The sequence below is a fragment of the Morone saxatilis genome, unplaced genomic scaffold (assembly GCF_004916995.1).
Source record: "Morone saxatilis isolate NCDOM2014 unplaced genomic scaffold, NCSU_SB_2.0 Contig6, whole genome shotgun sequence".
In the NCBI taxonomy this organism is placed as follows: Eukaryota; Metazoa; Chordata; class Actinopteri; family Moronidae; genus Morone; species Morone saxatilis.
Window position 1 is genome coordinate 5,973,781 of NW_023340206.1, and position 11,440 is coordinate 5,985,220.

At 40.7% G+C, this 11,440-nt stretch overlaps 1 protein-coding gene across 2 annotated transcripts; it reads left to right on the forward strand.

Annotated features, from left to right (window-relative positions):
* Positions 1–3,144: 3,144 nt before the first annotated feature.
* On the forward strand, positions 3,145–10,807 carry LOC118339830 (cyclin-T2-like). Of its 2 annotated transcripts, XM_035677599.1 has the most exons (9): positions 3,145–3,385; positions 3,900–3,981; positions 4,079–4,207; positions 5,212–5,272; positions 5,551–5,613; positions 5,902–5,947; positions 7,556–7,719; positions 8,584–8,654; positions 8,764–10,807. In XM_035677599.1, exons 1-9 carry the CDS (start codon positions 3,228–3,230, stop codon positions 9,808–9,810), a joined length of 1,821 nt encoding a protein of 606 aa, XP_035533492.1. In that variant the 5' UTR covers positions 3,145–3,227; the 3' UTR covers positions 9,811–10,807. The 2 variants fall into 2 exon arrangements, 1 of the variants encoding a protein (XP_035533492.1); XR_004797333.1 differs by lacking the exons at positions 8,584–8,654; positions 8,764–10,807 and having other exon boundaries at positions 5,902–6,277; positions 7,556–7,694.
* Positions 10,808–11,440: the final 633 nt, after the last annotated feature.

Sequence of the window (11,440 nt, forward strand, 5' to 3'; positions counted from 1 at the left end):
GTGTGTGTGTGTGTGTGCTGACAAACCTGATGCAGTCTGAACCAGCGGTAAAACATAACACAGGCTCCAATTTGCGACGTCGTGAAATTAACCACACCTGGACTCTAATTACTAACTCCGCTGAGTTCACGAGACGCTGCGCCGCTCATCTGTCCCGTGAGGATTGAGCGTGCACGCAGACTGGACCCGTTACTCACCTGTCACGTACACTGCTTTAAAGATATTATAGTAATCACACATTGAGGGCTTTTCTGCAACCACACACACACACACTTTGAGGAGTCGTGTGGGGTGTGGCGAAGTACGCTTTTGGTTGGAATACTTATCACGTTACACTGGGGAAAGTAACGTGACCCAGGTAACGGGTTGCTAAGACACGGAGCTACTCGAGCATGTAATCCTCACTGTTGACAGAAATATTAAATGTTGAGGAACAGAGTGGTATCATTTGTTTAATATTAATGTAGAGTTTTACACATGCATCGTGAATTACATTTGGTTCTACTGTGTTACTCACTGGTGTACAGCACACACACTGCAAACAAATAAAGGCTCTAAAATCAAGTTATATGTGTAAATTTTACTCTACCAAGTCAGGCCAGTTATTGTATTCTTCAAAAAAATAATTAAAGTACAATAAGTAGTATTTCATGTGAGTTTTAATACTGTTTTATTCTAAAGTATAAATAATGTGACTGATAGAAGAATAGCTGCAGTTTATATGTTGTCGAGTACTGTGGTTTAATCAGGCTGTTGGGTGTCACATTAATTAACAAACCTATAACTTATAATATAAAGACACAACTGATTTAATTAAAATTAAAGTTTGATACCCGGAGGTGAAGTATTAGAAATGAAGTAGCTAATGCTGTTAAAACACTAAGCAGAGGTTTTGAGGATGTGGGATCGATATTTTGCCCAAATCTGTGAATTTTGAAGTCAACTCTTTAAATAAAAAAAGCTCTGAGAAATACAAACAATATGTTAGAAGACTAATCAGAAGCTATGAGGTTGTCTGTCTGATTCCCTCATGACGCTCAGTGAATTTTGAAGTGCAGCACTTAAAGCCTATAGCCACAGGTTGCAATAAACAGAGACACGCAAGTTGATAGCAGCCTTCAAAATTGAGTGAATCACCTGAGGGTCAAACCAACAACCTCCTTTCTACGAGCTTTTGGTCTTTTGTTTGGACACCAGTCTTGACAATGTAAGAACTTGAGGTATAAAATCATCGTCGGGCTGTAAAATCTCAAAGCTCAAGGATCCTTGAACACACTCTGCTGTTGGGTCGATGACATTTAGATTCAGTTTTTGACTCTGTTTCATCTTTCATCTGCATGTTTTAGGACGAGCATTTATTGTGACCGGTGCAAGGCACACCTGTGGATGGATTACCTTGACGAACAATCAGGAGAATCTGAACTTTTACTGGAATGTGAAGCTGTGACAACGTTTTTTTGTAAAGTTGGAAGAGATTTATGATGCATGATGCTAATAAATGGCACAACTAATACAGATACACGAGTGTCTCTGTTGCCTGCTGTAGCAAGTCATGTGTTGTCTTTTTCAGACAAGATTTGTGCAGTGGTTCTGTTTTGTTTTTGGCCTTTGGGCTTTCTGTGAAGTTGCCTTTGTACTTGAAACTTCTCTCTGAGCACTGTTAAATCTTCACTACAAAGTTCACTAGGCCTTACCCACTAACTCAGATACTCCGAGCAGTTCTCACCCTGGCCGACTGTATCGGACAGTCGAACTCAGAGGTTTTTCCTTTAGACAGCAGCCTTCAAAACTGACTGCTTGAATTGAGGATCAAACCCACAACCTCAACACTTCTACACAGTGACTTATCATCCTGAGCTGAATAGACTAGAGTTACTAGAGCTTTCCTCCTTAGAGCTTTTCAACTCCTTGTGTTGGACAGCAGCCTTCAAAACTGAGAGATCCGCCTGAGGACTGAACCCACAATCTCTCAAACCCTGCACGGCTCCCTGTTGAGGGAGCTTAGAGCTTTTGTCAGCCTTCAAAGTGTAAGAACTTGAGGATCAAACACAAGACCTTGAAAGTTTTCAACAGTGAGCTATTGGGTTGGAGACACTTGAAATCTGTTTCTTTTTAAAGTAATTCTTTTCATGCCTTTATTTGATAGAGGCAGGTCAAGCAAAGGGCTGCAGATTGAAGCCGTACTGCACCTTTAACAAGCCCCAACGAGCTACCCCCAGTGGATCAATTACATTTAGACTATTATTTCTTGTGGTACAAGTTTTTAAAGAGAAAAATAATGAATAAATATGCATATAAGGCATTATCTATTGCTACCTTTTGGTGCCTTTAGGAAAAAATCTACAGAATAGAATAGAAAATGTGACATAAAATTATGACATTTTCTTTCCACTAGTCTGAAGAAGATGCAAAATAGCCCCAAATCTCAACCAGTACTTTAAAGTGTTTGCACGTAGAGTGTCTTGCCTTAAGCAAAGCGCAGATTCTGAAAGAAACGGGGGTAAAAATAATCTGAAAAGGTGCATTTGTGGACTAATTTGGTGACTCAGTTGTCGTGCTCATGTCTTTCCATATTATACTTCATTATGATCTGAACAAAGTCCTATTTTATTGCTGTAACACATCAATTTGTGACATTATTGTACTTCAAAAGACACATAAGATCAGTCTCATCTCTCACCTTGAGTTTTAATGAGGCAGCCTGATGATAAGATGTCACCTGGAGTCTTTCCCCACCCCACCATTATACTACAGTCTGGATCATGTCTAAAGTCTGCTGTAATGATTGTACCAAACAGTATAACAGTGTAGGATTAAAATAAAAACTGTAACTTAAATCCAACTTTGATTTGTAAGTGCTCTTTACAGTATTACAGTAGTATATTGTGACCCCTAGTGGCTAATCTGTATATTTCACCCCTCATTGTTGTGCATGTTTACTACTAATAACGACAATAAAAACACCGTCAGTGACTAAAGTTAAATCACCAAATACAATCTGACAAAATAAAGCATTTTGCTGCGAAAACAAAAGGTTATCCGACGCAGCATCAACAAAACGTGGCCACAATTAGGACCGTGTGCACCTCCGACCACTGGGGGGCGCCGTTCAAAAACCACACCACCGGTTTTAAATCGGCTTCGGCTGCTCATCTCGTCCTTCCGGTGCCCCCATAGCCCCACTCCCTCCCGATGCTAACACCGTCGGGCTTGGCTGTGGGAGCGTAATGGCGGTGCACCGGGGACCCTCCACGAAATGGCTCTTCACCCGGGAGCAGCTCGAAGACACGCCGTCTCGACGCTGCGGGATCGAGGCCGACAGGGAGCTCTCTTACCGGCAGCAGGCCGCCAACTTAATCCAGGACATAGGCCAGAGACTCAACGTGTATCCTTATGAAACCAAAGGCTGGCCTGGAGGTAGCGTTAGCTCCCAGAAAGGGCCGGGGCTGGCAGCAGCAGCTTGCACTTCACGTATTTAATCTTGAAACAGGCGTGAAATGTTTCTTTCTAACACTTAGAGTCTGCTTTTGTAGGATTGTGTTTTTTAAATCGGGTTATTTGGTGTTTTGTAGTGAACCGGCTGCAAGTATCGAGGCCTGCTTTGTAGCTCAGCTATTGTTTTGTCTCTTGAGTCTATTGTTAGCTTTGTGTCTAGTGATACCAGTGGTTAATGTTACTAACACCAGCCGTACGTGTGATTTAAACCCACTGCCGTGTTGCAAATCCACCACTAACCTAACACGAAGGAGAAACTTGGTGACTTCGTGTGGTTTTACTTTCAGGATGCACGTTTTTCTAGCTGTCCACTCAACGCTAGCTCGATGCTAATGTGGCACTCATTCTTGCCTTTTCACTGTGTATCACCCCTGTTTTTTTTTATGCCTTAACTCTGCACCCAGCTCTCAATTGATTATCAACACTGCTATAGTATATATGCACAGGTTTTATATGATTCACTCCTTCACCAAATTCCATAGAAATGTAAGTACCACTGCAGTGTTGGCTGATATTATATAATTAACTGGTGCTGCTGACTGAAAACTGACCCAGGGTTTTTTTTTTTCTTCTTTCTCTATAGATAATTTCCCAGACTACGTTGTTCCTGGCAGCTAAAGTGGAGGAGCAGCCCAGGAAGCTGGAGCATGTCATTAAAATAGCCCATGCCTGCGTTAACCCACAAGAGCCTGCCCTAGACACTAAAGGCAACGTAAGTAAACTATGACTCCTGGAGTAGGTTTTGTTTGTTTTTCATGAAGTTAGATGACATTATGTGTGATATTCTTCTTTATAGGGACTCATTTTGACTTCCCTGAGTCTGTTTAGCTCATTTTTTCTGTAAGATTATTTGGCGAGTGTCAGACTTTGCACAGAAAAGCCACGAGGACAGAACCTTTTTTTGATAATTGTTCGTTTTTAAGCTAAAATGTCAGCTGTGTCGCAACAAGGATTTGGCTACTTCTCTTTGTCTTAACTTTAAATCTGTGGGTAGGGTGCAAAATTATTTTATTTGTCTACCAGCCAAATGGAAACATTTAACAAGCCACTCAGTAGATTACTGTAGTTGTTTGGCTGGTGAGTAAAGCCAATCAATCAATTGCTTTTTATCAGCATGTGGCTGTTAATTGGTGCTAATTTAGTGCTCCGTCTGTATCTTATGGACTGGTTGTTAGACAAAACAAGCCATTAAAGGACGTCACCTTGACCTTGAAATTGTTTTGGACATTTTCCACAGTTTTCTAAGGTTTAATAGACTTAACGATTAATAATTGATGAATCACAAAACAATCAGTGGTTAAATAATTGTCAGTTTCACCCCTAAACTGCAGCGTTTGTTTGAGGGATATAAAGTGATTCTGCAGATAAGATTTGGTATCGCAGACCCTTTTCACAGCAGCCATTTTGACATGCAATCGTAGGGTAAGCGCAGGTGTTACTAGTGAAACCAAATTAGGCTCTCTGTTACATTCAGGGTGCAGTTTCATACGGTTTGTAGCCTTCCCTTCGTATGCGCAAGTTCTTCCCATTCAGAGAAAAGCAGCACAAATACGAAGTCATTGAATTTTAAAGGCTTACACGTTTACATCACAATGCTAAAAGGCACAGGAGTACCCTCTTCAGAACCTGGTTCTGCAGGACTGCTGATGAGGAGTTGAATCATCAATATGTAGTTGTTGGGAAGCAGATTTAAAAGTGTTGATTGATCTTTTTCAGGCATTCCAGCAGCAGGCACAAGAGCTTGTAGCACTGGAAACAATAGTGCTGCAAACGTTGGGTGAGTGCGATTAAAGCTTCAGTACTCCACATACTGCATTTAGTTTTTTCTGTGTTGAATTACTTTTCTGGCTCCTGAAGTCAGTCAATGTTATTTCTGTGGAATTTGGTACTTTTGCATATTTACTAGACTGTTAAATATAACAGGTTTTTTTTATGAAATATATAAATAGGTTTGTCTTTCAGTTTCTTTTTTAACAAACGTCATTCACAATAAGTTCTGCTGACATTGTGCTCGCACCAGTGGCTGATCGTCTTCATTCTCTGTCTTGATTGCAGGTTTTGAAATTACAGTTGATCATCCACACACAGATGTTGTGAGGTGTTCCCAGCTAGTGCGAGGTACAACCCTATTTCTCACCTCTTCTCACTTTCTGTTACTTCTAAACAACTGTGTTCAGAATAGAAAATCAGTCATTCACTCTAAAGTAAAGGTTTAAATTGCCCGCCCCCTTTTTTACAACTCAATTTTATGCTGTAATTTGGTTAAAAAAGCAGTTTTTCTTAGCGCTGGTCCCATTTTGGAGCCTATCTTTTAATCTATGCAGTTTCAATAATGCTTGTTTTAAAATGCTGTTTCGAAGTCATCAGCTCTTAGGTTCTAAAATGAACTTTCTTCTTCTTTTACAGCAAGCAAGGATTTGGCACAGACTTCCTATTTCATGGCTACCAACAGGTTATTATCCTGTTCCCATTATTGCACTGTAATGGCACACTATAGCTTCCTGTCCTGCAGGGCCCCCCTTCCTGTGTCCAACGCCCTGTTTGCGCCTGAATCCTGGGAACCCCCAACGTGGGGAAGTACCGGCCAGGCTGCTGTGTGCGGTGTATTGTACAAGGGCTCTGTGTTGGCACATAGGGGTTGAATGCACAATGTGGAGTGTAGTGGTGCTGTCTACCTCTCAAGGTTGTTTGGTACGGAGTGCATATGTCTAAGAAAAAAAACTCGAACGGTAGCCTGAATATAGATTGCCACTAAAGATTCTTAAACTTATAGAGTGCTTTGGTAAGTATAGTTTACAGTTCTTTTTAAATTTTTAATTTTTTGCACATTTTTCACCCCAAACGAGCTAACAACGAAGCACCAAACTATACTGCAAACTGATCTCAGAAATATAACGTAGCTGTATGATACATTTATAAGGTAGGGTTAAACTCTTTTTAAATAGCAAATAATGTGGCAGAAATGTTGTGAAGATTTTAATTCGCTCAGCTTCTAATTTTGCTTTTTATTGTGCTGCTTTTGTGTATTTCAGTAACTGACTTTTGAGGTGTTTATCTCACTTTTTTACAGAGACTGCTAGTTTGATATTCAAGTGTGGGAGATTGATGTTCCCAGCAGATGATGGTAGACCTGATCTTTACAGTGATTTTTATTAATTTTAGTTGTTGCACAAAGAATGAAGTCTAGACTAAGGTAGTGAATGTACTAACGTTAATAATTGAGAGATCATATTCATCATAATTGCATTATGTGTTTTCCCAAACTGTAAGGGGGCGAATACAGTATGTCTATATATCAAATACGTGGCACTAATACAGATGTTATACGTCGTTGATATGTCACAGCTGACTAAAAGTTATCATTTAATGTTACGAGATAAGCTTATGTATATAAGCGCCATATTTTTGTATGAGCCGATATCAAATCTAGACAATTTAGTTAACTATCTGTACACACATTGAATTAGAACACATTTAAATTACATAAAATGACAACATGTGATTCTGAGATGTGCAATGGTTTAAGACACGAAAGACAGTTTGCAGTGTATTTTGGAATTCAGGGTGCAGAGAAAATTAACCTTAGAAGGCCTAAAGCCTGATCAACCAACATCAGTGTTTCTCAGTCTTTTACACTAATACAAGTAGTGTGTAAATTCTGTTTAATTTGCTTGTGTAGGAGTAGAGATTTCCTGAAAATATGGAGATTGAGAAACACTGTTAATGTTGAATAGTTTCCCCTTTTTACATTAAAATCCAAACAGTCATTGGCCTAATACAGGTTCAATATATCTACATTTAAAACTGTAAATATCCCTTCAAACATTTAGGAACATGTCCTAACAAACGTAGGTTTTCTTAGATGTTCCAGGTCTATAAGGTAAGGCGGTGTGTATGCGATGTGAAAAATATTTGGGTTTGATTGCTTTAAACTTCTATTAAATGCAATTAATGTTTCTATTATGTCTAAAATGCAAAATATATATGTGTATTAGTATAAAAGCCTTTCAGCTCATGGTTGTATCTTTCTCTCTCTGTTTCTTCTTGTCTCCTCCTGCAGTTTGCACCTCACCACCTTCTGCCTGCAGTACAGGCCCACAGTTGTCGCGTGTGTCTGCATCCACCTGGCCTGTAAGTGGTCCAACTGGGAGATCCCTGTGTCTACAGATGGCAAGCACTGGTGGGAGTACGTGGACCGCACCGTAACGCTACAGCTGCTGGATGGTAAAGGCTTCTGTCACTAGTATAATGCTTGGGCTTGTGTATCGTAACATTTCTGTTTTACGGTCAGAAAAAAGCTTGATGGGTTTTGAGGGAGGGGACGCTAGGGGTGTTTATTTTACTTTCCTAATAAGTCAAAAGTTATTTTCCCAAACCCAACCTGAAGGTATGCTAATTAAATATATCTGGCGGCTGTTTAAGTTAAGAGCTGCTCCCTCCACTGAATCTCAATGGGGCTGAATTTGGAGTACTGAAATACTCCGTCAGAGTATTTCAGATCAGCTTTAGAGACGGATTACATTAGACTTAATAGAACAGAGAGCTTTTCATGTACTGTACTTAAGCTTCAGGCTCGTGGCTGCCTCCTCTAGCCACGAGGGGAACCGCCAGGCCAACGGTGAATGGGAAACTGGAATGTAGAGCTGAAACAATAAATTGATTAATTGTTTAATTGTTGTCATATCGAGTTGAATTTTATTATTTTATTTGATGTGATTGTAAACCGAAAATCTTTGGTTCTGAAATTGTTTTTCATATAATAGTTTCTGATACCAAATAATTAATCAAGAATATATAAAATGATAATGAAATGGTTCGTTGCAGGTCTCCAAAATACAATTGTTCCTCTATTTCAACAGTAACACTCCTTTAAATCTATAGTCGAACAAATATGGCTTAATTATGCAGGTAGGAAGACAAAGCAGCTGTCCCTGGTCTCCTCCACTGACTGCTTTTATCATATGCAGTTAATATATTGCAGTCTCAACAATAATCCTTCCCTGTCAGCAAATAGTATCATGATCATGTGTTAAACAGCCTTCAGTATGGAGAGATGATCGCTAACATTATCGTCTTCTCGGTTTTCAGAGCTCACACATGAGTTCCTTCAGATCCTGGAGAAGACGCCCAGCAGGCTGAAGAGGATACGAAACTGGAGGGTAAGTCACAAATGAATGTAACTATATGAACGCAGTACAAGACGATATGGTACAGGTTCAGACAAATGAAGAGTCCGTATCTCATGTTGAATGTGTTTGTGTTTTTTAGGCTATTCAAGCAGCAAAGAAGCCAAAGACAGAGGGCCCATCAGTGGACAGTGCCTTCCAGGGGACGTCCTTAGACGGCCTTCCTGGTGTCACCAACTCCTTCTTCCCCTCCACCTCCTCATCAGACTCCTCAGACATGCCCTCCCTCAACAACATCGCAGTCCCCTTTGGTTCCTACCAGCCACTGAGCGACCAGTCAAAGTCCTGCGGTTACGAGCAGTTCTCTGAGCCTCACCCATCAGACTTCACACTGGTGAAACACGAACACAAAGCTGCAGGCGGGTCGAGTAAACAGCAGCCGCTCGCTACAAATGCCGCCACTTTTTCACGGCCGCAGAAAGTTTTGACTCTGGAGAAGTACAGAGAGAAACACGCGGCGGAGCTGGCCATGCAGAACGGTATAAAGGATGAGGCGGGCACAGACATGTACGCGCCTCCTCCAGCTCTCTCCTCACACCACCACAAGAAACGCTCTCAGCCACAGCAGGCCGGCCAGTCTGGTGACGGCAGGAGAGAAAAGTCCAGCTCTAAAAAGTCTCGGCAGCCTCCCTCTTTCGAGAACGGCTCCGCCACTAGCGAGGAGCTCAAGATGAGAATCAAAGTTTCATCAGAGCGTCACGGAGGCTCAGAGCAGGGCGGGACTCTGCCTGGAAAGGACAAGCATAAAGAGCACAGTGGCCACCGTCACTCGAAACACGGCCACTCGCACGCTTACTCCCTCAGCGGGAACGGCAGGGGGACAATAGACAACCAATCCTTATCTCTACGAGCCCCCAGCGGCCACGACGTGAGCTCCTCCGGCTCGTCTCGTAAGAGGCCTCACTCTGACGCCGGAAACCACAACCACCACCACTCGTCCAAGAGCCGGAGCTCCAAAGGAAGCCTCGGCTCGTCCCACTACTCGTCAGAGAGCGCCCAGAGGATGATGGAGCACCACGGCCACGACGGAACCAACGGCCTGCTGACCTCCAACGGCCAACACACTGACTACAAAGACACTTTTGACATGCTGGACTCTTTACTAAGTGCCCAAGGAATGAACTTGTAACCCCCGGAGAGTCCACAGTGTTAGAATAAGGTATTACCATGTTTAATAGAATTTTAAAAAATGAATTTATTTGTCTTAAGTTATCTGAATTCTGCATCGCCCTCAGTCGTGTCTACACACTGATCATTGATGATTCTCGTTGAGCTGTCAAATGTAAAATTATATGCATAGAGCTGTGTACTACTAGCTTGCAACAAAAAACAAACCACGAGAAGTTTGAAGAATGCGGCTGGAAGAATGGGATTTTAAACGTTCTTTAACGCGAGCTGACATGATTTTAATGTGCATGTTTTCAGTCACAAAAGGGAAGACATAGCTAGTGTTCGCAGCCATTGTGACAGTTTACAGACAGTTAATGTTTTTTTTTTTTTTTTTGTATGTTAAAGACATTCTGTTCCACTAAAAATCTCAGGTCTTGAACTTTTTTGATATAAGAACGAATCTTCCTCTGTTTGGGTTTATTACCTGTATCTGTGGAGATGTATCACCTCGTCCATTTGTTGACGAAGAGGGCAGAACTTTAGCATCTGTCTTAGGAAACATGGTCTGCTTATATTTCAAAGAGTGCATCAATAGTTCCAAAAAACAATACAAATGTGAGGCCGACTCCATTTGCTGTCTATTTGCTGTCTATTGGGACTTCCAAGGCCACACCTGAACTTAATGTGCAGACTCATTATAGAGCTACAAATGAAGTTTACGTTACATCTGCTGTGAAAGTGCATTTAAGATATATCGGCTAAAATTGCAAAAAGGCCTCGTGATTGTACTTCGTCAATCGCTATTCAGTATGATAAATGTTATTAACTATCAGAAAATACAGATCTCTAAAATAAGATTGTGTATATAGGACTGTAGTTCAGATCTAAATCTGTTGGTTTATTGCATCAGTCCAAACCTTTCTCCATTCAGTGTATCATGAGATCTAAAGCAGACTGTATTGATGAACATATCCTCGATTTGTGTATTGGGAGCCCAAATAAAGGTGTAAAAGTGATTTTTCTTTTCCCACATTAGTGAATTTCTCTTCTCAAGTGTCTTGATGACAAACCAGAAACATTGATTTTACCTTTTTGGTTACATTTGGTTCGGGAGGGAAACCTTTCTGCAAAGTGATGTTGAACCTAACGAGCAAACCTTTTAAACGGGAGTTAGTCTCCAAGGTTTTAGAGTTTGTTTCACTTCTGAAAGCTACGTGTTGTATTGAGAGTCGTAGGGCTGCAACTAAAGAACTTCTAAAGTCTAAAAATGTTAGCAAATACTGGAAAATTGATTTTCTCTACTTTTTTATTTATTTATTTTACATCAAAACTAACTTTCTGTTGATTAATTGACTCATAGTAGCTTTTACTAGGGCTTTCAACTTCAATTCACTTTCTTCCTCTGTGTACGATAGATTACAATAACTTAAAAAAAACCCCAGAGATGATTGATTGCAAAAATGGACGTGTTGTTTCAGCCTTTAAAATGTGCATATTTGCATATAGAGCTCTGGCTTTCAACCAGATCTAATGGTCTTGATGTCACGATAGATTATATTTTTGTTCCTAATTACATTATCTAAAACCTGGTGATACAGTTGAAAGCTCGAGGGACAAATCTAAAAAGTGAACCTTGAGTTTAGTTAATT